Below are 24,336 nucleotides of genomic sequence, written 5' to 3'. Positions count from 1 at the left end.
TTTAAATGATTCTCTCTTTTACAGTTATTTTACAAAAGTTAAGGGAAAAAATAAACTCAATCTGTTCTCAACTCATTAAGGGATCTGAAATAAGACCACTTAGCCCTTTAAAATTCATGACCCGATTTTGGAGAACAGGATGCAGCTCAGCATTCAGGAAACAATTTAAGAAATTGTAGAAGAATTCTACTTTTATTTCCTGTTCTAAAAATCCAGCTGTCCAGTTGCATCAGCTCTGGTTCTCTGTTTAATATATGGGGACACACTGAGGAAAAAATAGTGAGAAGAATAAGCAAATAACTTCACTGAAACCACTCTCAAGTACATTAAATCTTTACATACATAGATACATGTACAGAATCTACTTTATTAGCATCAGGCAACCAGATACTCCTGCTAGTAACCTGTAAAGCTAACATAATATTATTCAAATATAGTTTTGTAGGACTCAATTAAACAGCTGTTTGTACAAATTAATTCAAGTATATATCTTTTTCATATTCACAATGCTCATCTGTCCTTATAAGCTTTTGACAGCAATATCATCCACATTTATCACTTTGCAGCTTCCTACTTTTCTTAACTAGAAATGCAACTACTTATTTCTGGGAATGATAGAGCCAGTCTGGAAAGCCTTCAGTTAAAGAGTAACACCCGATCTGATTCCCACTACTGGAAATAATCATACAGAAAAAGTAAATTGTATTTGTTTTAGAGACAGTCTGCGTACATAGAATAACTAAACAGTTTTTAAAGGTTTTTTTTTTAATACTTTCCTGTCCTTTAGCTGCAAAGCTCAGCTCAGCTGATGCCATCAAGAAAAGTCGCAAAACACACTAAGGTTTTCATGAGAACACCTTAAACTGAGCAACACCAGAATATATTAAAAAGAGTAGGATCCCAAAGTGGACATTCCTTTGCACAGATTCACATTTGGATTGACTTTTCTAACCTTTTCTTCAGCTGTGGTTAGTATTTGACAGTAGTTCACAGTGACTGCACAACAATGTTCACTGCCAGGTGGACAATCAAATTTCATAAGTGTTCCCTTCACCCCAATACAACTGTCTTTCAAAGTGACAGCATATTTCTCCTCAGGAGGGATCAAGTGTACCCATCTTTGTTTCTGGGCAATAACAGAGTACATCACTGCAGCCTCTGTCCCCCCCCAGTGTAAACCTGACCCTTTGGCAGATGGATGGTGGCAGTTTTTCTCAGACTGGGACAGGACAACGGCTCTGGGTAACAGCCACCTCTCCTACATACACCAGTTTGAATTGCAAGAGGTAGTGCACACAACGTACAGAAACATACACATATATTCTGTATGCCACAAATACCTGTCTGCAATGGACAGCAGGCCTCAGGTTTCATTTCAGATTATCTTATGATTAATTTATTCCAGCTACTGTTGCAGCAGCCCTCTTGTTAGAGGGTAGAAACGAGCCTAGACACAACTTCATGTTTATCACAGCATGAAAAGGGTCCTGGTTCATTCCCCTTTACAGCTCAGCCATCCTGACTCCAACCATTCACTGACCTGGCTGCAGCAAGCTCCTACTGGAGGTTTCCCTTGCAGCCTCTGACTGCAGGTGTCAGTTTGCAGACTGTGACTGCAGGTTCCAACAACAGGCTGACTGCAGACCCAGACTGACCTCACAGAAGCGATTCTCTCTCCTCAGGATCCTTCTTCCTCATGATCCTCTCATTCCCCCCTCCTCAAGGTCCCTCTTTCTCCATGATTCTCCCTCACCAGCTAACCCCCTCCCTTTTATCACACTTATCTTTATTGGATACAGCTGTGACTCATCAGGGGCGAGGCTGTGTTGCATAATTAGCAGAGCTGTTACTCTTCGGGGCAAGGTCACCTGTATTTGCTCGTCCTACAAGTTACCTTACACAATTTAGTAGCAGTAGTAGTAGTTTCTCAGCTCTTTTCCACTACGAAAAAAGCATTTCTGCATAAGCAGTATGTCTGTCCATAAACTCCTATAAACAGAGCAAGTGTTTAATAGGAGAAGTTCATAACAAGCTCATAAGAACCACACTCAGCTATATCACAAATTGTCTTGCCTATTCCTCAGGAGTCGGACTGACCTTGTATCGGGGTTCAGCACAGAGAAAGAAGCTAAAAGCTTTGCTTCTAGATCACAGGCTTTATCGGCCTTAAGAACAACAGCAGCTACAAACAGCCCACCGAGCTGTCTTTGTCAAGGGATGCAAACCCCGGCCTGTAATTTAGACTTGGCAGAATCACAGAGTCACCCTTTTATAACAGCTGGTGTAAAGCATGGCAGAGCTGCTGTACAACTGAAGCGCAAACAGACAGCAGCAAGATTTTGAAGTTTTAAAGGACAGTTTTGTCAGTTCCCCAACAGTGACATAGCTCTCTCTGATGGGAATCTGCAGATCTGGAACCCCATACGACAATCATGACCTGTTAAGAAAGAGAGGAGAGAAAAAAGGAAAGAAAAAAAATGAAAGTTCAGGCTCACAAATTCCTCACCCACTTAGTAGGCACACATGGGAACAGCCTGGGAAGCCACCCCATGTTCACGGAGCCCAGCCAAAAAGCAGGGTGACACTATAGCACTCCTTTACCCCCCAGCACACACAGAGCACAGTCTTTTCACTATGATGAATACACAGGACAGGAATATTTGAAAAAGCCTTCCTTTGCCAAGCTTCCCTAGCCTGCTTAGGAACTCACCAGGAAATAATGTTTCTTGTAGTCCTTCTGCCTGTCACATTTACTTTCTAAACACATCTGTATTCTTAATCCTTGCTTTACTTCTCTTGGAGTAGACTGCAAAGCAGAGGAAAGTGCCACACTTGCAAAGTCCAATCTTCTGCAAAACAACGCCACTGAGCACATTTTTGTAATATTACTTGACGGACTCTGAAGTACTAAGGCCTGAACAACAGGCCCTAAGCCAAAAGTGACCTATAGATGATCCTTCCAACCAAATGTTTTATATATATACTCACTCATTAACAAAGTATTGTCATATGTGCTCATTTATTGGCAAAACATGTATTCACCTTCGCATATCTAGAAACCAAGGCCACATCTGGCCTAACTAGGAGAGTATAGAATCAAAGACAACTAACTCCCTGGTCCCTCCTTGAGCCCTGGCTAGGCTTTGGGAGAAAGCCAACAGGGGAATGAAACAAGAAATTTTATCAGCTTGTTTGTTTAACAGTATAAGAGCTGGGCTACTGTCGCAGGAAAGTTGAGGGAACCTAGTGACCTGCCAAGGTGGACACACTGCAGGATGTGTTACCGTGGTTCTCCAATCCTTTGCTGTGACAGCTTCCCCCAGCTGATGTTTCTGTGACATGGATAATGTATCTTTATTGGTGACGTACCTTTCTTAATCACTATAGGCTTTCTTTTTAAATAATGTTTAGGTGCATTGGCTAGCCTTTCTTTTTTGTGATTCTTCACAGTTTCACATTATAGTAAATTACACTGTTCCTTAAGTTGGTTGTCTGTGTCTCTGACACTACCCACTGGCAAATCAGAGCCACACTCATGAACCAAGAGAATAAATTTAATAGAAAGTATTTTTTAATTAATTTAAAGGACTCAGAACAACTGGAACAGCAGAATTTTGTCTCCAGAAACTGTCTCATACCCTAGTGATAAAGTACTGAAAAAAACATTTTATGGATTAAAGTTGCTGAAAAAGTATGTTAATCTGTTAAGGGGCTTCTGCAGACATTTTGCATCATATTATTAATTATTTCTTTAAATTATGTCCTTAAAGAAATATTTCCTGATTATGCCTAAAGCTGCTTGGTGAAGAAGAAACACTCATGCCCAGATTAATTACTCTTTCACCTGTGGCTGTAGTGGAGAACACTACACTGTCCTACAATACCACAGACATCCAAGTGGTTTTCCATAGTACATACTCTGTACAGACCATAACAAATTACAACCAAGAATAAACACAAAGACAAGAGCCTGCCGAGCTGGAAGACCAAAACAAGCTGAGTACAAAGAAACAGTGTTTCAAAAAGAAATCTCAGGAACAGAGATAAATGGATCAAAAGCCGTCTGCTGCTCACACAAATTTCAGTAGAAGGAAACTTCCTCTTTGGGCTAGCAGTTGGCTTGGAGCAACAGCTGTATCCAACCACAATAACATAGCTCCCAAAGGAAGGCAAAGAGATGTCACAAAGGCAAATATTACAGTTCATCTTCAGTCTTAAAATCAATGGCATAATAAGTGTAGATAAGGTGTGCATATCTACACTGCACAGGTAAGGAACTTATTATAACACTTCTTTGAATTGCAGCATTCCCTTCTAAAGAACTGGTAATTTCCTCCTTTTTATGTTTCCGTTAAGAATTTACTAATCTTAATAAAAAATAAGAAGTTCTTCATGCAGGACATCTTCCTCTGGAGTTCTCGCAGGGAACGTTTTTCTCTGATCTCCAGTAAGAAGGAGCAACTTGTTTTTCCCAACAGAAATCCCTTCCCAGATGCTTATTCTCACAAAAACTTGATTGTTTCTTTACATAAAGACGGAAAGCACGACTGGTGGTAGGGTCAGAGGGACCTGCTGCCTGACGTCCCAGGCTTGATACGCCTCCACTAACCAGACAAGCATCTGCTTCTCCCCATGTACAATTTCTCCTAAGGCTACTGCACACAATCCCCTGCTCCATGGATCAGCAATACCTGGATTTCTTGTCCCTGATCTATCTTTATCGAACATCAATTTTTATTCCCTTTTCCAGCACACAAACTTTTACAGTCTCCAGCAGGAACAAACTCTCCAGTTTCACTGAACTTTGTGTAAAAGACATTCTTTGCCCCGAACCTGCCTGCTATTTCATGTTACAATCCCAGCTTTTGTATTAAGAGAAATTAAGAATGCCCTTCCATCTCATTAAATCAAGTGCATGCACAGATTATTGTAAAGATTACTGCTCTTGGTATATAGGGAAAACTAGAAATTTTCAAAGTTTAATTCTGTGATTAAGATTCCTCTGGTGTATTTGATGAGCTGGAGCTAACTCCCTCTATACAGCTTCCTTTTTTCCCTAAGTTTACATATCTCTCCTCTCCACACTGTGGAAGTGCTGCATCCAAGAAGTGCAGCTGGGATCAGAACACCATACACTGCCCAGCATCCAACCACCCAAGGACAGCAACTGCCTGGAGAGGCTGAAGTGACTTTGAGGGAGGAAAACAAAACTAAACATTCAACATACTTACATGTTAAACTCCATTCTGAAGTCAAATAGCATAACAATTTGATTTAGGTTTTATTCTTACAACAGCATATCCCTGAGAAATAACCACAATCTCCAGAAGCTCATCCAATAACAGAAATTTGGGCTCAGAAATTTTATGTTAACCTATTAAATATTTCTTGGGAAGAAGAAGCAAGACTCACAGAATCCCAGAATGGTTTGGGTTGGGAGGGACCTTAAATACCATCCTGTTCCAACTCCCCTGCCATGGGCAGGAACACCTTCTAGACCAGGTTGCTCCGAGCCCCGACCAATCTGGCCTTGAACACTTGCAGGGATTGGGAAGTGGCCGTATCACCCAGCTTCTGTCACAACATTAGCCATAGTATTTTTTTACTATGAATTACCAACCAGGAAATAGTCTAGGATCACCATGAAAATGTACTTTCTGCTTTACAGAATTTTAAGCAGAAAAATCTGAGTCTTTCAAGCAATTATGCCACCACCTTTTTATGTCAGCTTTCCTGAGGAGTGATAAAGAACGCTTCATTAAAGCACCTTGCTGGCAGTGGTCTAGTGTAAGTTTAACAAAGGCAAATAAAAAGTTCTTTGGTAGTGTTCGAATCACTTTTGAAACTTTCACACCTGTATTTTAATGAATAAGTGTGACAAGAGTGCTGTTTGCCAAGTTACAAGCCCAAATGCAACTTTTACACAGTAAGAACTAAATAGCCTATGCATGACCTAGGGAAATGCCAGAAAACATGCTATTTTTGAAAGTTGGTGACCTAAGATAGTTATTCACCAAGGACAGCAAAGTAAGGGAAAATACAGTTTTGAAGGACAGTATATTTGTCTGAATTTATTCTTGAAAATATGGAATAAAGAAAGGGCATCATGTGCCAGAAGCCAGAAGCAAATAAAAGCTGTAAGGGCTGACACAGACACCGGCAAAGCATTACTGACATCTAGTGCTACACCACAGCTTGTCAGCATTGAACATACACTGCAGAAGCACTTATTTCTTTCTAATCCAAAAAGAGAACTCAACGCTATATTTGAGACAACACTAAAAAAATTTTTACTACTTAAGACTTTTAAGAACAACAGGTCAGGACTTTTCCCATTTTGGCAAAGACCGGAAGCATCATTTCATAATCACGCACTACAAAGGTGCTGCAGTAAGTGCCAGTATATGGAAATCTTTGTTTCTACAAGATGTTGTCTCGCCTGGCATTGTTTCAGCATAAAAGCAGGCAGCAGCTTGCACACAGTCCTGAACCCTAATCTGGCCTGTGCTTGACCTTCCTCTGTCTACAGGAACACAACAGGCAGGAAGGAGGTGGCAAAGCGCAGGCAAACCCTGCCAGATCAATGCCGGGATCCGAGCCCTCAATTCACCTGATTGAACCGCATCACTCCCGCTGGCAGCACCGGGACAGGACTTCACTCCAGGACTTCAAAGTAGATCCGAGCTTCGATCAAGAAAGCGTCCAGCAGCACACTGATGTGATAAGCTCCAGGCTCTACCTTTTCGCACTTTCAGAACAGCAAAACAAGCCACACAAGGGAGTTTTTTCCCCCAAACCCCCATATGTGTCACCCAGAGGCAGCCATTCCTGCCACTCCGCAGCCCGGCCCGCGGCTCCCCTGTGCCTGGGGTAAAACAAACTCCCCGTGAGCCAGGCTCCAAGGGGTAAAACAAACTAACTCCCCGTGAGCCAGGCTCCAAGGGGTAAAACAAACTAACTCCCCGTGAGCCAGGCTCCAAGGGGTAAAACAAACTAACTCCCCGTGAGCCAGGCTCCAAGGGGTAAAACAAACTAACTCCCGGTGAGCCAGGCTCCAAGGCTGCGCTGAAGGCAGAGCCCTGAGCACTGGCGAACTCCAAATGCACCTCACGGCCCGCAGGCAGGTGCCCTGCGGAGGGGAGAAGCTGGGGCAGTGTGGGCGAGCGGAGCACCGCTCCGATGGCAGCCCCAGCCATTCTCCACACGCACACAGCCCTCACAGGAGCGACGGGGTTTAAATTCTGGCGCGGCTAATTCACCCGCAGCACGAGCTTCGCCATCCCGGAGCCGCTGGCTCCCTCCGTGCGGAGAGCCCCGGCTGAGGGCCAGGAGCAGGCCCCGCTGCTGCCCCTCGGCGCGGCACAAACCAGCCCGCCCTGCATTTGTTTTAGCGGGGTTAGAAAGAAACTAACTTTTAGATCCTGTTAGATCACATGGGGACAAAGTCGTTGAAGCGAAAGAAAACTGTTTATTAGCTACGATCCAGAGGAGCCAGGTGGGTGCCTCTCACCACACACACCCCCCCAACCAAAGGGCATTTTATACCATTTCCCCGGCACGTTGGCTGGGTACTCAGGAACTTACATTCTCTCCTGATCAAAACCGAGAGACAAAACCCTGCGGGCATATGCCCCGGGGGACTCTCTCCCTTATTCAAATAAAGTTGCATGTGTACAGAAAACCACGCTATGAAAAGCCAGCGTCGATAAAGGAGACAGAGGAGCCCTCGAGGTTTTGGAGGGCGCAGCCTCCTTTTATCCCAAACTCCCGGCTGCATGTTGCCCTCTTCCTTTCCCCATGGGCTGAGGCACTAGGAAAGTACAGCCTTGCCGAACCATCTATCCCACATTCCCTCTTGAACCTGTCAATTCCCCCAGAGTTGAGAGACTCAGGCTTGTGCTGACACATTTGTCTGTTTCAGGATTTAAACTGTCTGGGTTCTGTAACAAACCTGCGGCTTGAAGTTGGCAGAGACACTGAGATCCTTTTCAAAGACATTAACACCCACACCGTCACCCATGGAATTGTTTGCTAAGACAATAGGACGCATCTTTCCTAACTCAGCAGAGAGAGCCGGCGGCCCCCGGGGCTGGGAACAGCCCTCATGCGAAAGGAATTCTCAACAACCTCCAGGTCAGCCCCTGACAAGACATTTTCGGCAGTTTTTAGCCCACCTTTGAGATTGGTAACTTCTCAGCAGTAGTTTCCCCACCACCACCACACACACACAAAAGTCCTCCCAATTGTTAATTAATAAGCATTGCAAAGCTTTGCACAGGGTAGCTAAGTGCTAACTTTGGCCAGTTTTGATTTTTAATATCTCAGGTTTTAAAGTTAACCATCCTCTCCCCTAATTACCATCCCTAAAACAGCAATAAGGCTCAAAAGCCATTACAATCCATTGCCAAAAAAACCCCCACAAAACAGGAAAAAAAACCCCAAAAAACACAACAAACCCCCCCACCACACCCACTATATTTTGTAGTTTTATCAATCCCCTTGTTTCTCTATTCCAGAGGAAACTGACACCCAGCACAGAAAACAGAGGTGGTCTCATATACTGATGAAAACCACTAAAGCTTGACCAGCAAAGGCACAGGTGAATACTGCATTCAGAGATCTCAGTAACTACATTTGAAGCTTATTAGGTGCAGGGCTAAGTAAAACGATTTCATTTTTAATCATTCAAAAGTTTATCTACACACAAATGCCTAATATGCCACCTCTTTAAAGTTTCATTTTGGCTGACAGGAAAAAAAAATATATAATGAAAAGAAGAAGCTGTGCTGAAACACTGAGCTTACAGCTCCCTCCAGAGTTTCTGCTGCTGGAGCCAGCTTGGAAACGCTGCTGCAAGTGCTGGTGGAGTTGTAACTCCCTCAAATTTTCACCAGGGAGCAGAAATTTTCCCAGCAATTCCCAGCCACTGTGACAATAAGACTCCCACTGTCCCAGACTTCCACTGCTGGGACAAAGCTCCTACTAATATGTGTCAGTCACATACTGCACTAAACATGCACCCTTGGGAAAGTGCTCCTGCTTAGTAGTAGTAATTAATAATTAGTCTGAAGAGTATTTACCACAAATCCACTGATAGAAGTGCTCTGTTATTTTGCCTCATCTGGTGAGATAATCCCATTCATGTATAGATCGGTTTCTCTACCAGACATTTAAAATAAAGCCAACAGATAAGCAGTGGTAAACCTGTCTTAGACAGGTTTAATGCACTGTCTCCAGTATTTATTGAGGCAGAGCAGCTCTCCTTATTGTTGGCAGTATCTCAGCTGCTGCCTCCAAAGAAAATAGTTGTAGATCTCCCATCAGGGAGAGAAATTCAGGGAGTTTTTCAGCAGCTGTTGTCTAAATATTGTTGTCTATTCAGGGAGGTTTTTAGCAGCCCACTCAGCAAACTCCCTCTGTGCTCACCTGTTTGTATACAATACACAGAATACGTCTAGCACCGTGGGAGCTCCACCAAATACTCTTACCATTAACAAGCCAAAATTTAACTTTATTTAACCAAATTTCCACTTTAACCTAAATGCTTTACAAAGGACCGACAGGTGGTGTCCTTTCCTCCCCAGGTAATTCGAACACTGACTTTAGGATGTCTCACCTGGCAGCTGAAGACATCCCACAACTGAAACATATATACAGAGAATTTTCCAAAAGCTCCTGAAGGATGCAGAGCCCAGCTCATGCACCTGAGTGAAAAATAGCATGGAATAATAATTATGTCTGATAATTTTTAATTAAAATAATTACAGGTCAAAATCTAAAAGCTCCATGGGGAGTAGCCATCTCTGCCAGGAATCTGGCAGGTCTTCATCCAGAACCACTCCAGGGTTTCTTGTCCTTTGTTAGTGAGGTATGAACACCCTCACTAAGAACGGGGCCAGAGCTGCAGCAGTGCCAGAAAGTGCAAGTGAACCTGGGAGGCTCCAAGGCCTCCCCACTGTGCTGACAGGCAGCAAAAATGCAGAAGACACTGTCTGCCCAAACCCCCAAATGAATCTTTGTGTGTAAGAAAGCTGCATGATATATTTCCCATGTTTAGGGTTGCACAAGCCTGAATAGCTGTTAACATGTTTGATAAGAATGTGCCAGTGGTAGAACTCAACAGTGTCTGCTGGTGGTAAATTTAGCTCCAGCAGAAAGACAGGGAAAAAAAAAAAAAAAAAAAAAAAAAAAAAAAAAAAAAAAAACCCTGAAGCAAGAAAAGAAGGAAAGAAGGTCACTGGCAATGCTGGAACCAGACAAGCTGAGAGGCACTGAGCTGAAATAGGACCAGAATTTCTGTTACTACACTGTTATGCTGGTGTGCTGTATTGCTATGTAGAAACTCTTCTTTTTGTTAAACTTCTTTCATTTAAATGCACTTTTCTTCAAGGGAGAATGCCCAGTTTCCTGCAAATGATTTCCTCCTCTTCAGCCTGGTTGTCTCTCCCTGCCCTTTCTTTAATTGATCGTCCATTCTGCCTTGGGTTCTATGTAGAGTATTTTCACTTGAGCAAAGCTAACATAACTGAGGACTAAAAGGGGAACCTTCCTTTCTTGGTGGCAAAAAAGTTTTCATCATAAATACCTCCTGGTTCTCTTCCTGGCTTCCCTGGTTGTGCTGCTGATTGCTCTAACACGTAGCACAGCTGCTTTTGCACTGTTACCAGGTGAGGTGGAAGCCTTTAAAGTGAAAAAATACTCAGTAAGAAGTGTAAAGCAAGGGCGTACACAGGACTTCTGTGTCTTTTCTTTTTTCTTGGAGGCACACCAGCCTTTGAAAATAAAATAGTTCATAATTTTACTTCTCAAGGCAGAGTTTTAATAGTGTTTATACACTGCTGCTTCTGGTCATGCCCCAAGCAAGTGGATGTGAAAGCTGAGCTGTGACAAAGCCTGGCCGGTTATCAGCCTCTGGTAAGGCATCACCGTTCCGGGGGTGAGACCTGGATTTCCTCCAAGCTCCAGCTCTGATTTCCCCCTTGTTCCAAATGTCGGGGTACCAACGTTAAAAACGGACCCAAAAAGCTTCCAGGCAGGGTAAGAAGAAGCTGTGAGTTCCAGCTGATTAAATGCCAAAGAGTGGTTCCAGTCAGTGGGCTGAATTCTGTAGGAGTCCTGACTGAGGGGGAGTGCAGGGGAAGTGCTGCACTGGAGACTTGCTTTCTTCTCTCACTGCACAATTAATCTGAAAAGGCCGCTGAACAAAGAGCTGTCTCCCTGACAGGAGTGCATTTTACATTCCCTGAGAGTACCTCTCCTTCATGAGCAAGGAAATGCTAAGCTTGGGTCAAACTTAGAAACTGTCATTAGCATTAACATGTATGTCAGCTCCAAGATTTCAGAGATAGCTCGAGCTGAGCTGCTTGAAAACCTTCAGGTTATTTCAGAAGAATCTCACAGACTGTGTGAGCTGTCGGGTTTTAATTAGACTGAAAAATCCAGTTACATGAGTTTTGATTAGCTTTAAGGAAAACCAATTTAATCAAAGGTTATGTATGAGCCAACGGTTTGGTTTCATTTGTTAAACACTGCAATGGAAAGAAAAGCTTGTCTGAACTGCCCAGCTTTCCCATGATAATTACAAGCACATTGTCTTAGGTTACAATGTAAGATGTAACCATAAGCATGTATTCTATTACCATCTTCATAAGGTTTTAGAAACAGGCGAGGCAGTGTTCTTTATCTCTTCCATACGCATTTCTGATAACTCCCTTTGGGGCGGTTTCTTCTGTTAACGGACTATCAAGTCTCACTGCATGACTCACAAAATTATACCACCCCATTGTGAAATGCTGTGCTCAGGGGGAGGAACCAAGCATTCCTGTCTGGATAGAATGGGAGTTTTGGAACACCACAGGCAGCATTACCTACTGGATTCCCAGAGGGCAGGAGCTCAGTAACCACCACTGGACCTTCAGAGGAAGACCAGACCCTTCTACAGGATCACTGCTTCAACAGATCTATCACTTCAAGAGGACTGCAGCCACCATTTAATGGGACTGCTACCACCACCCTGACCAAAAGGCTGTCACGTTGTCTCCTGACTCTGTCAGTTTAAGTCAGTGTTTACTGCCTTTATTTTAATTTTCCTATTAAATCGTAATTCTGACTTGGAATCTCCCACTGGTTTGTTTTCAAACTAGTTCACTCATAAAAATACAGCTCTAGATCCAGACAAATGGTAACTATTGCTTTGATGCCTGGATTCATCTTCTTCCACTTCACTGCTGCCATCTCCCTCGTACAGATCACAGAACAGTATAACTGATAAAAACAATTATGTCTCCTAGTTAATTCTTAAACTGTGGTTTTAATACTGAAATTTATGAAAAGTCAGGTTTAAACTAAATAAAAACAGCCCACCTGAGGCCATGCTGTCTATTTACAGAAACATTCTTTTTCTTTATAAAGAAGTTTGTACAATACAGTAGTAACAATTACTTACCCATGGCAACATCTGTAGTCTGATGGGTTATTCTGGATTTCTGCCGCTGAAGAGGGCTTTGATAGCCAACACTGCCTGACATCCAGAGACCACATGGCACTTCACAGGTGAAAAATGCTGCTTTGGGGTTGTTTTTTTTTCCCAGATGGGTTTAAAAAGAAAAAAAAAAAAACCAAAACTCAAAAATGAAACAGCAAAGAACTTGGAATAAAACTTGGAAAGAGGATAAGGGAGTGCCTAAGCTCAATGTTTCACAGCACAGGAAGAAAAGGACGGAGGGAAACACTCTGCCAGGACTGAGCTGGAGATGAAATGTGCCCTGGTGACCCAAGCAGTGTCCCAGGACATGCACCATCCACAGGTGAGACCACAGTGAAAATTTAAACAGCGTGAGACCTGTCACAAGGTTGTATGATCCTGCACGAGGGCCCAGCCAGCTCTGAGCTCCTCATCTATTTTGAAGCCACACTTGAGCATTCAAGCTGGAATTCAACTATATTCAATGGAGGACCGTTGCTTGTACATGTTTAAATTGTAGCATAACAGTTTTCTGCTTGGATTGAATAGAGACCCATAAAAAATTCCCAAGGGTTTTTGATTGATACAGAACATGATGTTTTTTGGAATTAATCCCTCCTACCTAACAAACCTACATGAATAGGTATTGGGAAAGCCCAAGGGTATATCCTGGATGAGACACCAGTATTTGAGTATCAGAGTATTTGAGAAGAAAAGGTTCAGGCTGCCCAAATTGCTAGCATTTTCTTTGTAACTATTCCTGATTTGTTTCCTTCTTTTGAGAATTCTGCAAAATTAGTACTTGGGCGTGGTACCTATTTGACAGCTTCCCATCTGCTGGCCCAATTTACATCCACTGAAACTGCTAAAAAAATCAAGTTTTTCTTGCCAGCCACATTGCAATTTATATAGCTGTGGAAAAATGGGCTGAACTCGGTTCCCCCTTATGCTTCATCAACCGTGAAGTGTGCACTTACACCAACCCTCTGCTGGTGGTTGGTGGCAGGGCAATAGGCAATTGGCTGCCCTTCAGATACACAGCACAACACACAGGTGGATTCCTTTGCCCTGTTCAAGGTCAAAGGAAGTGTAAAGATGGCCAGAGGAAAATGTGTATACGACAGGTATTTTACAGTTGTCATTCTAGAGAATATTTATCCTCGAATCCTGTGCTGGCCTAAACGACAAGCTACAGTCACCTTTAGAAGAAGCCTCCATTTGGGGGTGGCAAGAAGGATGAAAAGTATAGGCAAAACCAGCAGAACAGCAAGAAGAGATAAATGTCTGATATCAAAGGTGAGACTTTTAAATGGCTCTCTAGACACTCCATTCTTAAGGAAACTTGCCTGAGCATCAAGCACCACTCTGAGAGTCACTCTTGTGCACCACCTGAGCTGGACCGAGGCCCCTTTGCAGCTCACACACTGGGTTCCCTTATGGGCTCAGACCCAGGCTTTCCATGGCAGAGTCCCAGACATTCAAATTCTTAAGATAATTTCATCTTGGTGCAATGACCAAATAACTGAATAACAACTCCAGGTGGTTCCTTCAAGGAGGGAGCCCAAAAAAGGAACCCCTTGGCTTTTATACCCTCACAGCCTGGGCACAAAGTCAGGGGTCCTCTGCTCCTGCTGAGTCTCCAAGTGTCCAGTGTCCTGGCCAAGCCACAGGTCCCCAGGGCCCTCATTACACAGAGGGTCAGCAGGTCACAGCCTTGGGGTCTCCCAGAGTTCAACCTGCTGCTCCACTGCAACTGCCCTTGACCGGCACTGAATAGATTAACACCCATTCCCCTCCCACAGCCCGTCTACACAGAGGAGGCACTTCTCTCCCTAAATATGAGCCAAACTGAGGAAGCCAGGAGAGCAGAGAATTAGTAAATGATGTGTCAGATAGGTGGGACTGTAACATTTGGCATCTGCCAGGCATCAGTCACGCTGCGCACAGAGTCAGTGGAACACAGGCCCAAGAGCTATGCTAGATGGACTCATGAGTAGCTCTCTGTGCTAAGAGAATAGTAGAGAATAGCTGTCACACAGAGTCATATCACATGGGGATTTCTTTAAAACATTCTTCAGTGCATAACCACTCTTCATTTGTAAAATTCAAAACACAAAAACCCCCTAGATCCTCACAATACTGTGGTTTTTGTCAGTTACAGCCTCACTTCATCATTTCTTCCAATTCTCAAGCATTGGAAGAAAGGCTGCACAGAGCCAGGGGACAGTACTTATGACTACTGAACACATTTAGAAAGCTTTTGGTAGACAAGCAAGAAAACACACTAGAAAAAAAAAAATTCCCAACATAATCCTTCCTCTAAACCAATCCAACTTAAAAGTGAAGCACTTTTCACTTTTAAGTGATGGCTGCTCCTGCATGCCTTCAGAATTTGGGACCTGGTGTTGGATGCAAAAGGACTTGTAATCAACAACATACAAAGCCTCTTGTGGTCCTGTCAAGGGTTTTCCAGGATGAGTTTAAAAAATTGTGGAATTTCTTTCTTTTTATTTTACAGAGATAACTCTCGTATACCCAGCAGGTATTCCCAACAAAGGATGGCAATGGATGCTGTGACAAAAATATGGTGGTAAAGCAAACCTGGCAAATCCAAGGGAAACCCATTATAGAGTGCACAATAAAAAGGAGAAATAACGAAAGAAATAAGGATTCATCAGTGCAGGTAACAGTCAAGTAAACCTTTTCTCAACAATCTTCTTGTATTTAAAAGAAACCAATTATACTTGCAAGTCACAGAAAATTTTAATAATTTGCCAAATATACAGCTATTGGAATGACCCTAAATATCACTAATAATTAAGTTACAAAAGTTGGTAGATAGCACAGTACAATGTTTTATAAAATAAACATGGGTAATATTAACAATACTCCCTGTGGCCCAGGAACGTCAGAAAATAGCAAACAAAATTACAAACACATACAGATCAGAGGAGATTGAGGGGCAGCTTTAGACACTTGGATCAAAGAAACTGAGACAAGACTAGACACATTCATTCATCAACCATAACGAATGTAGAACTTTAAATCTCAAAAATTATCAATAACACGGCATCAGGTGCAATTTCACATGGTTTCATCTATGTTCCAGTACAGTTCCCAGAGGATTAAAGTGCCTTTGTGCACTGTAGTTTCATTTAGCCAGGTGCAACACACATTGTATTTGGAAGTTACTTTCTTTCTCAAAAAGTGACCTGTGAAATAAAATAACTACTTGAACCAATACACGTAATTCAAACTAAGGTGTTTTGAAGTATCTTTGTTCTGACTTTGCTACTGAATGCCACACAACAAATTAAACTCCAAATCCACAAGGCCCATCTCCACTAAACAAGACCAGAGTAAAAGAAGTTTATTGAAACATGTTTTTTGTGGTACAACCCTCAGTTTGCTTATTTTCCTCTTTCAAACATGTGCCCTTTGGATAACAATTTTCTACTGCAGCTTTCATTTACAGATTGCTGTGAACATGAAAAACAGACACCATTTGGCCCGTGGCTACGGTGATGAATGCACTTCCCAGACAACATCCTGTTTTTAACCCAGTGAAAAATCACAACACATTCTCTCTGTGGGACACCCGAAGAGCTGCAGCCTTTGGATCTTACCCCATAGCCATTCTCTGTGCTACAGCATGGACCCAGTGTCCTGCTCAGGCCTCCTTAGGAACTCTCACTGCTCCCTACTGCGCTACCTTCCTTAAACCCAAACCTGCACCTGAACTGCAGCAAGGGAAGGAGAACTCCACACGGTTCAGCTGTCACTCACCTTGCCCCCAGGATGTCCTCTTCAATGAGTAAAGAACTCACACAAAGCCTACAATCCAGTCTCCCATCACATCATGTGCACCAGCAGCCACTCCTGCTCTTTCAGGGAAGAGCAGATTCCCACAGTGTTTGAGGCATTTTATGGTGTTTTTCAATAGTGGCACTTCAGGAGCAGTTATGGAGCATAAGCTTTTTAGGAAATACAAATTTCCATCGTGATGCCACCTGCAGCAAGGGCGCTCAGGAGGAAACTGTGTGTAGGGAAAAAAAAAAAACAAACCCTAAAGGAATTAGGAGGATGAACAACTCATCCTAACTTTAAACAGCAAGTGTACATGTGAGTCTCCACTCTTCCAGTGTCTTCCTGCATTTGATTGTGCTTCCCGTCATGAGGTGAGCAAGTCACTCTAGTGGTTTTAGGCTGATAATGTAAACACCCCTGCACGCCTGACAGGTGACACCATTCCTTCACCACTGCTGCTGTGACTCCTGAGAAGGCCCGATTTAAACTCGGCACAATCCAGACTTGGATCAGGAGCTCCCTGCAGGTGAGGAAGTTTTACTGGGGTTTTAGATTTGCAGCATGTTGACATTACTTACACACTATTGCATGCACTGAAATATTTTAAGAACATACTCACTCTTGTTAATCAAATTGGTGATTTTATCTACTCAGTACTTTTAAAAGTTCTCCATGAAACTGTGAGATTAGGGAGAAGAACACTCTGGTTATGCATTACAGTAGAAAAAAATAAACCAGTACAAGTTTCAGCAGAATCACAACTACAAGTAAAGTCACCAGTTCAGTTCATAAAACAAATTACTTTAAGTATTTCATAGTGGTAATATAGTATCATATAGTAACTTCCAATGCAATTTATGCAACAAATCTTACCCATATTCAAAAATACATTTGTAAATGCTTTTCATAAAACTTTATTCAACTCAAGCTCTCCTTAGGTAAGCCTAAGCCCAGTTCTGACATCACCCAGGCAGAAAGGCTTCAGAAGCCTATATTCTCAGAGTCCATGAGTGACAATGCGGCGTGAGCTCTTCCTTTTTGAGAGTCAGCTTGGCTAAACCCGACTCTTATTGCTTAAAATCATCTGTTTCCTCAGCAGGCCTAGAACCCAGCTACACCACACTGTGTGATGGGACATTAACACCTACAAGCCTGTCAAGATTTCCACGTAATGGTTGCCTGTCCTGTATACTTTGTCCAGAGAACAAAAGGGGCATTGCTGAGAGGGAGGGAGATCAATCCTTGAGAGTACATCAGTTCAGTGACCCACTGTCTCCCTCTTCATCTTCTGATTAATTACGTATTCTGGTTAATGATTTCTGTGAATACATTTCCAACTGTAAATGAAAAACAACTGGTTCAGATACAAGACACTAGATGCACCCTGTCTAAAATCTGCAAGAACAGTGTGAGCATTAGGCCTCTGAAGGCTCAAGCTCACAGCTATGCCCAAACATCTCCACGGCAAGCTTTATTTACACAATTCCCAATGAAAAATACTGTTATTTCTCAAGCTACATTTTAAATTATCGGAAATACATTCATAATAACTACTGGTACAAAAACCATGATAAAATTTTTTTTATTCAAAATATTCTGACAGGTTGACAATATTCCAGGCATGTTACAAATACTGCCATAGCCAACAAAACAATCAATACTTAAAGAGCATTCAAACACCGAGGACATGTATCTTAAAGCAGAGACAGGAGAGTGCATGGTATTAAGTGCATACTAATCATTTTCCAATAACTGACTTGAGGAAAACGCCTCATTTCTCTGGTACAAAACGGATTAAAATCCAGAAGAGATGAATTACAGAGGACAAAAATGATGGTGAAATGTTTTTGTCCATATTTTCCTATAAAACCTTGTAACTTTATGATACAAGGCCACTACCAGTCTGGACTACTCTAGTGTTGACTATTTACGGGATAGAACAACAAAATCATAACAGAAACCAGCGACAAAGCAAACAAAACCACAAACTCTTTCTAGAATATGGCTTAAATTAATTCACAGAGAGTTGGGAATATATTAACTATAAGGTGCAAGAGAAACACCAGGTAGGAAAAAAAGAAAAGTCCCTCTATTCCTGGTACTTTCCCCCTCAGACTTCACTGTATTTCCCATAAAATTTTCAACACACTGGTCTCACCTTTCCTGCAAGCCCCATTTCCCATACTTCTGAAACATCATGTTATTAAAAGGCTGGTTTCAGTCTTGAATGTATTGGCCAATATAAGCTCTGAAGTTTAAACCACGAAATTCTACACATAGTAATACCCTGTTTCTCCCAATTAGCCCAAGCTCTCAAATGGAGCTAAAAATTCAGCTTTATTGAAACCAGCATATTTGCTTGAAAAAGTATGAAACTCTTTGTCATGTAGAAAACAGATGTCCAATGAAGAACTTGTCAAGATGTGTACACAGCTGAGTGCACAGTGCAGAACATCATACAGAGAGAGCAGCAAGGCCACAGGGTCACTAAGTCCACAAGAAAAAGATGTATGTTTCCAATGACCAAATTCATTCTAAAACATTTTCGTCCTGGGAATGCTTTAAGCATTAAAAGCTTGCTCTAGGGATGGCAAGACTCCTCCATTCCCACTTTTCACACAGTTCACTGTAATATGCATGGCACCACAGCCACGTACACAGCATACAGAAGAGACACACCAAAACTGCTTTGGATACATCATCCTGATCTCAAGTATTCCATACAAAAGTTGAATATTTCTTGTGAAAAGGAAGGAAATGGGACAGCTTTCAAATTACACAGGTTGCCTGTGTGTCATTAAAGAAACAAACCTGCAGCGTCTGCAGCCCAGGACGGGAGAGCCACAGCTCCACTGGCACAAGGGGTGGCACAGCTCGTGGCTCCAAGGCTGAACGATCTCGCAGGAGGCTCCTCCGCCCGTATTGCTTCTGGTTCCAGTCAGTGCTCCCCAGCCGTGGGAGCATCGAATGCTCATTGCAAAAATGCAAGTGGCTTACAGCCAGCAGAGCTCTGTACACTCACCCAAAACACTAGTTTCCCCGTTCTACTAGTTTGCTTTTTAAAGCAATGTTGTTGGAGAAGGGCCATGAGAACAGAGTGAGACATTTTCCTTAATCACAGCATCAGACACTCCATTAACAGACTGACATAATCTCCTAAATCAAATTAGTTCCTGGAACATCTTGCATTTGCCTTCTTTCACTCGTTCTTAGGAACAAACAGTTTCTCTAGAAGTTGTGCAGTTTAAGCCTGTTATGGTATTGTACTCCAGCATTTTCTTAGCACCTCAACACAAATGACACGGTAGCTCATCTGTGGTGAACATCGGCTACAGACATCCACGAAGGGGGAAGGACTGAAAGAACAACAATATTGTCCCGTGACATGGAAAAGCACTTTGGGATGCACTGGCTTCAGGTGAGACTGCCGACTCAGAACGGGATTTCTCTCCATGCAGAGTTACTCCAGTTATTCAAATACAGTAAACACAAGGGCAGTACTGAGGACATCAATCCTGCACCTTACAGCTTTCAGTCTATTTTCTAAACACCTCTTCATGGAGATGCGGCTCAGTGTCAAGGCTAAAATGGGCAAAAATGTCATCTATGCTAAAGTCATTAGAGGAACTAACATAACCCTTGCTTCTGGTGGTCCTTGGACTTAAGCCAACCACATACATTTCAATCTTTTAATTTACCTATCCTGCTTTATCTCAAGTATCTTCATCCTTTCACACTTCCTAATTAACTATCAATATTTTTCCTGAGTGAAATTATAAAAAGTTAAACCCTTCTACCAAAAGTACAAAGACAAATAAAATATAGAACAATACAAACCCAGTTATACAGAACTACAAGTGCAGAAATTCTTCATGTTGTTGCTCTTTATCATTGGCCCCCAATAAAAAACATAGCAAAGAATTTAGTTATCCAAAATATTTTGCAGTACTGTGATTAGATTCTTCAGACCATAAATATAGCCCTCATCTTTTGTGTTGCTAGGAAACACGTGAGCAAAATCAATCATTCGGACTTCGACATTTGCACTTTCCTTGGTCTCTGCTGGCACGTGATAGAAAACTTTTTCCAGTTGGGGTAGAACATTTCCATTCAGGTGCTCCTGCGTAATGCATGTGCTGGTTTTCCACACATTATCTTGCTCTGAGTTTTCAACTTTTAGCTGACTGTGGTGCCTCTTCGAGCACGCCTTTTTGTGAAGTGCATAAAATTTAGACAAGCCTTTGCTTACAGAAGCTTCAATTTTTCCATTCTCTGTAGAATTTATTACATTAATATTATTGTTATACTCCAATACATCTCCACCTGATAACAGGCCTTTGGGCACCCTTCTCTTCTCTGCCAAGGTGACATCACTCAACCGCACAGTTGTGGCTTGGCATGAACCTTCATAGACAAACAGCAATGAGCTTGCGTAGAAGTTGAGCTGCGTCTGGCCCTCAAACCACTCCAAAATCTTTTCAACCTTCCGAATGCTGGCAGCTACCACATCTTTTCTCAAGCAGTACCCACTGTGGAAAAACTTTGAGATGCCTGCAAGAAATACACACATATTGGGATTATTTTCACTTCTGAACGAAAAACAAACTATTTTTGTTCCTTTTGGGATGAGAATAGTTCTTATTTGAAGGCATAGACACCATTCAGATAGTTTCTGTTCAGGCAATTACTAACTACACCCAAAGTGAACCTAAGAACTCTGAGACCCTCAGTCACATCACCTGCTGTGTAATACTACAGCCTGGGCTGTAAGTAAAAGTAAATGTATCAAGCACACAATAAATGAACATGGTTCCTGCTCCCAGGTCAGTTTAACAAGCGCCTGGACAGTTTTGGGCAGGGACCTATTAAATTCTCCATGCACAAACAGGCTCAAGCAGCTTGCTATTATGAGTGAGTTTGTGTGTGCACCTTCTGTCCCTTGCTGGGGGACAGATGAGCAAGTGTCAACTAGTAACTAGTTTGTAATAATTATCACCAAACAACCCCATGATGGCAGCATTTTTATTAATTGTTAATGTAGAGCAACATGTGGATTGACTTCAACTGATAAAGTCCTTTGGATTGAAAGATGCTTTTGCAGTAGCTTTCTAATAGAAAACATACTTAGATATTCACAGAAGATAACTAGAAACAAAAAAATGTATTTATAATAACAACATGTAATACTTTCAAAATATTTCTAGTTCATTGTAGTTTCAAAGCTGCAAAGAAGTTGAATTCTAGAATTCTCTACCCATTATTAGTAGTAAAAGAGAAGTGAGGAGGAAATTCCTATAGTCTGCACTGCTGTTACAGCCAACTGCACACTTAATTTCAGATTGACAGGCAGCTCAAACACTACAGGGAACCACCAAAGACCCGTCTGACATGAGGACAAAAAAGGACTTTTAAAATGGGAACACCCAGACCACTTTTTCCACACAGCTCTATAAATAAGTATTTAAATGAAAAACTCCAAGTGCACCGAGTCCTGATGCTCCAGCGTCCTTACTTACCGTCCTTTACTGTTTCCTTGGTCAAGCTCCTTCCATAGTGCTGGTTTTGTGTCTCATAGCTGTCCGAAGACACGTGGTACACCTGAAAGAGGCAAGGAGGGGGCTCCCTGAGTATTTTGAACCGCCAGCATTTCTGCAGAGCAAGAGACATCTCACAGACAGGCCACAAAACATTTAGCCCTCACATTTCTTGCTGTGCCCAGCATGGCACTGTAGTGCTCTCCAAAACTCTCCCTTCAGCCCTTGGACTCCAAGCTACAGCCTTCCTTTGCTAGAGACATCCTGCTGGTGGCAAGAAACAATGTACCCATTAAAGGGAACTCTTTTATAAGGCCTTGCAAATCATAACTGAGATCTGGAACTATCAGACTCCTATCTGAATTACTGCAGATGTCAAATCAGTGAGACAACAAAGCACAAACTTCTATGCAATTATTTTGAGTTCTTAAAACTATAAAACTATTTAGCATGGGAGAAAAACAGTAAGAATTGCTGTATGTGACCACCAAGGCCCAGCTCTGTAAGACCCATCAGCACAAATGAAGCTGCACTAAATAAATAGCAGCAGCCAAGCAAAAGCTGGTTCCAGCATCAACAGCAGTACTTCAGCTCACATCTGAAAGGGAGGCAACTCACATGGGTACAGTTTTGTCCATATCAGGAATTGTACAAGCTGAAGAACTTCAAAACTGCTTCACATATAGACATATTTTCTCTCACACTGAAATATTTCCATAGCAGAAATGTGCGAGGCAGCAAGGCCCGAGTACACTTTGTTTATGAGAGCGTAGACAATTTTTATTTGCAGAAATAATGGTGTTACCAAGCAGGCAGTTGTCTCTGGCAGGAACTTGGTGCTTGGCTCTTGTTCAGACCACCCATCCCTGTGGCATCCACCCCATCCACAGCCCTGCCCTCCCCTCACTGATGCAGAAAGAGAGACAGGGCACACTACTGAGGTGCCTGCTCCTCATCCCTCCTCCAGGGCCTTATTCTTGCAGAAGCCAACCAATGAAGTCCACGACAGTGAAACAGAAGCACTAAAAAGGAGCATTAAATAAAGAAAATAGAAGTCCATGTTTTCATTACAGCCCATCACCCCGAAATGTCTCTCCCCCATCCAAACAACGATAAATCCAGTATGATTACACAGATCCCCACATCCTGTTTTGCAAAGCAGCTGGGAAGAACAGTCTCAAATAGCTTTTATTTTGACAAAAAGATAGAAGTGATTATCCTCAGTCCTTGAGGAACTTAAATTATAGCGTGTAGAAACTGATTTTAAGTCATCAACCATGAACTGACGTAAACAGTTCTCATTATTCTAAAAAAATAAAGAGCTCTAAATCTAAATGTTTGAACTCACTCAGTAGCAGAGACACTTCAAACACTGTTATGATAGTTGGAGAAACTGAGGCCTGCATGTCTAAGAAATGAAGAAGGCCATAGTACAGATGAGTTATTCTAAAACTGCATGTGACAACTGTGATTTTGATTTCACAAGAACAATAATTTTTCTCCACTCAGTTTTTGCTGGGTTTTTTTCCAAAGCACATGAAAGAAGTACAGTATATGACACAGAAACCCAAAGGTTACTTACGTAAACACTTCAGGTACCAAAGAAACCTTGAAAAACATACCAAAAGTCTCAAAACTTTTTAAAGAGCTACAAGTCAAAGGCAATGAAATAAAGAATATTGCTTAGAAAGAAAATCAAGAGTGTGATGCGTACGACTAAGTTTTCACTAGCTGTGCCTTCATTTTAATGATATTAAGCATTCTCATGTAGTTGGCCCAGGGGCAGCTTTCTGCAGACATCAGCACAGCAGCAGTACCCAACAGAACCATCTTGTTTACCAGAACCTTATCTCTTCCCGTAGGAGCTGCAGTTTTTGTGACATGGGCATTAGCTCAGACATGCTGATTAAGATCTGCAAGCTCATTTTGTTTTCCAAAGAAACGCTGGAGCAGCACATCAGACCCTGTGCTTCTGAACTGGGTTTCCCCAAGAAGCCACCCCACCTCTTCTCATAATTTGAACAAAACCATTCCCCAAATGTCTTTCTGTATAGCTTACAAACAGTGAGGCAGACGTGCATGCAGCATTAACAGCACATTTTTAACTATACAGAACAGTCAGTGACAAGGCACCAAGCCCCAGACCCACAGCAAGAGTGCAATATATGTGTTGAACTGCCTTGGGCACTCAGAAGGCCCTTGGCTGCAGCCAGGGGCATTAAAGGACAACTATCTGCAGAATCACAAAAACTGTCCCTTACCACCACCTTGAGACTCCGTGCAACTGCAGGAAATGACTAGTTGAACATTCCTGGAAAACCTCACTCAAATACAAACACTCTGAAAGCAAGGGAGCTGAAAGCCAGGCTCAAACAGAAACAATCTCTCACCAGCCCTTGCTCCACCCTCACCCACCCAAACACAGGAGGCTAAAATCAACTTCCTATTGGACAGACCTCTTGCTCTGCTGTACATTTGTTCACAAGGTCACCACCAATCATCTGCTATTAACCCTTCCCAAAATGACACTTT

At 42.3% G+C, this 24,336-nt stretch overlaps 1 protein-coding gene and 1 long non-coding RNA gene across 5 annotated transcripts in view; both read right to left on the bottom strand.

Moving 5' to 3' along the window:
- LOC136294169 (uncharacterized) overlaps nucleotides 1-1,975 on the bottom strand; it is a 150,048-nt gene extending 148,073 nt beyond the window's left edge. For 3 of the 4 annotated variants that reach the window (XR_010722331.1, XR_010722330.1, XR_010722334.1), the window contains exon 1: nucleotides 1,541-1,975. This is a non-coding gene — a long non-coding RNA (uncharacterized lncRNA). The remainder of the gene's footprint in view (nucleotides 1-1,540) is intronic. The other variant, XR_010722332.1, reaches the window with a different exon arrangement.
- A 13,232-nt stretch (nucleotides 1,976-15,207) lies between these two features.
- Nucleotides 15,208-24,336, bottom strand: part of IPMK (inositol polyphosphate multikinase) — a 40,137-nt gene continuing 31,008 nt past the window's right edge. The window contains exons 5-6 of the mRNA XM_066191700.1: nucleotides 21,787-21,868; nucleotides 15,208-20,821 (exon numbers count right to left, since the gene is read on the bottom strand). Of these exons, the coding sequence (XP_066047797.1) occupies nucleotides 20,193-20,821; nucleotides 21,787-21,868 (711 nt within the window). The 3' untranslated portion in view covers nucleotides 15,208-20,192. The remainder of the gene's footprint in view (nucleotides 20,822-21,786; nucleotides 21,869-24,336) is intronic.

The sequence above is a fragment of the Chamaea fasciata genome, unplaced genomic scaffold, assembly GCF_029207755.1.
Source record: "Chamaea fasciata isolate MVZ Bird 193981 ecotype frontalis unplaced genomic scaffold, bChaFas1.0.hap1 SCAF_9, whole genome shotgun sequence".
NCBI lineage: Eukaryota > Metazoa > Chordata > Aves > Passeriformes > Sylviidae > Chamaea > Chamaea fasciata.
The sequence above is the reverse complement of the archived record's forward strand: the minus strand, read 5'-3'. Positions and strand labels throughout refer to the sequence as shown.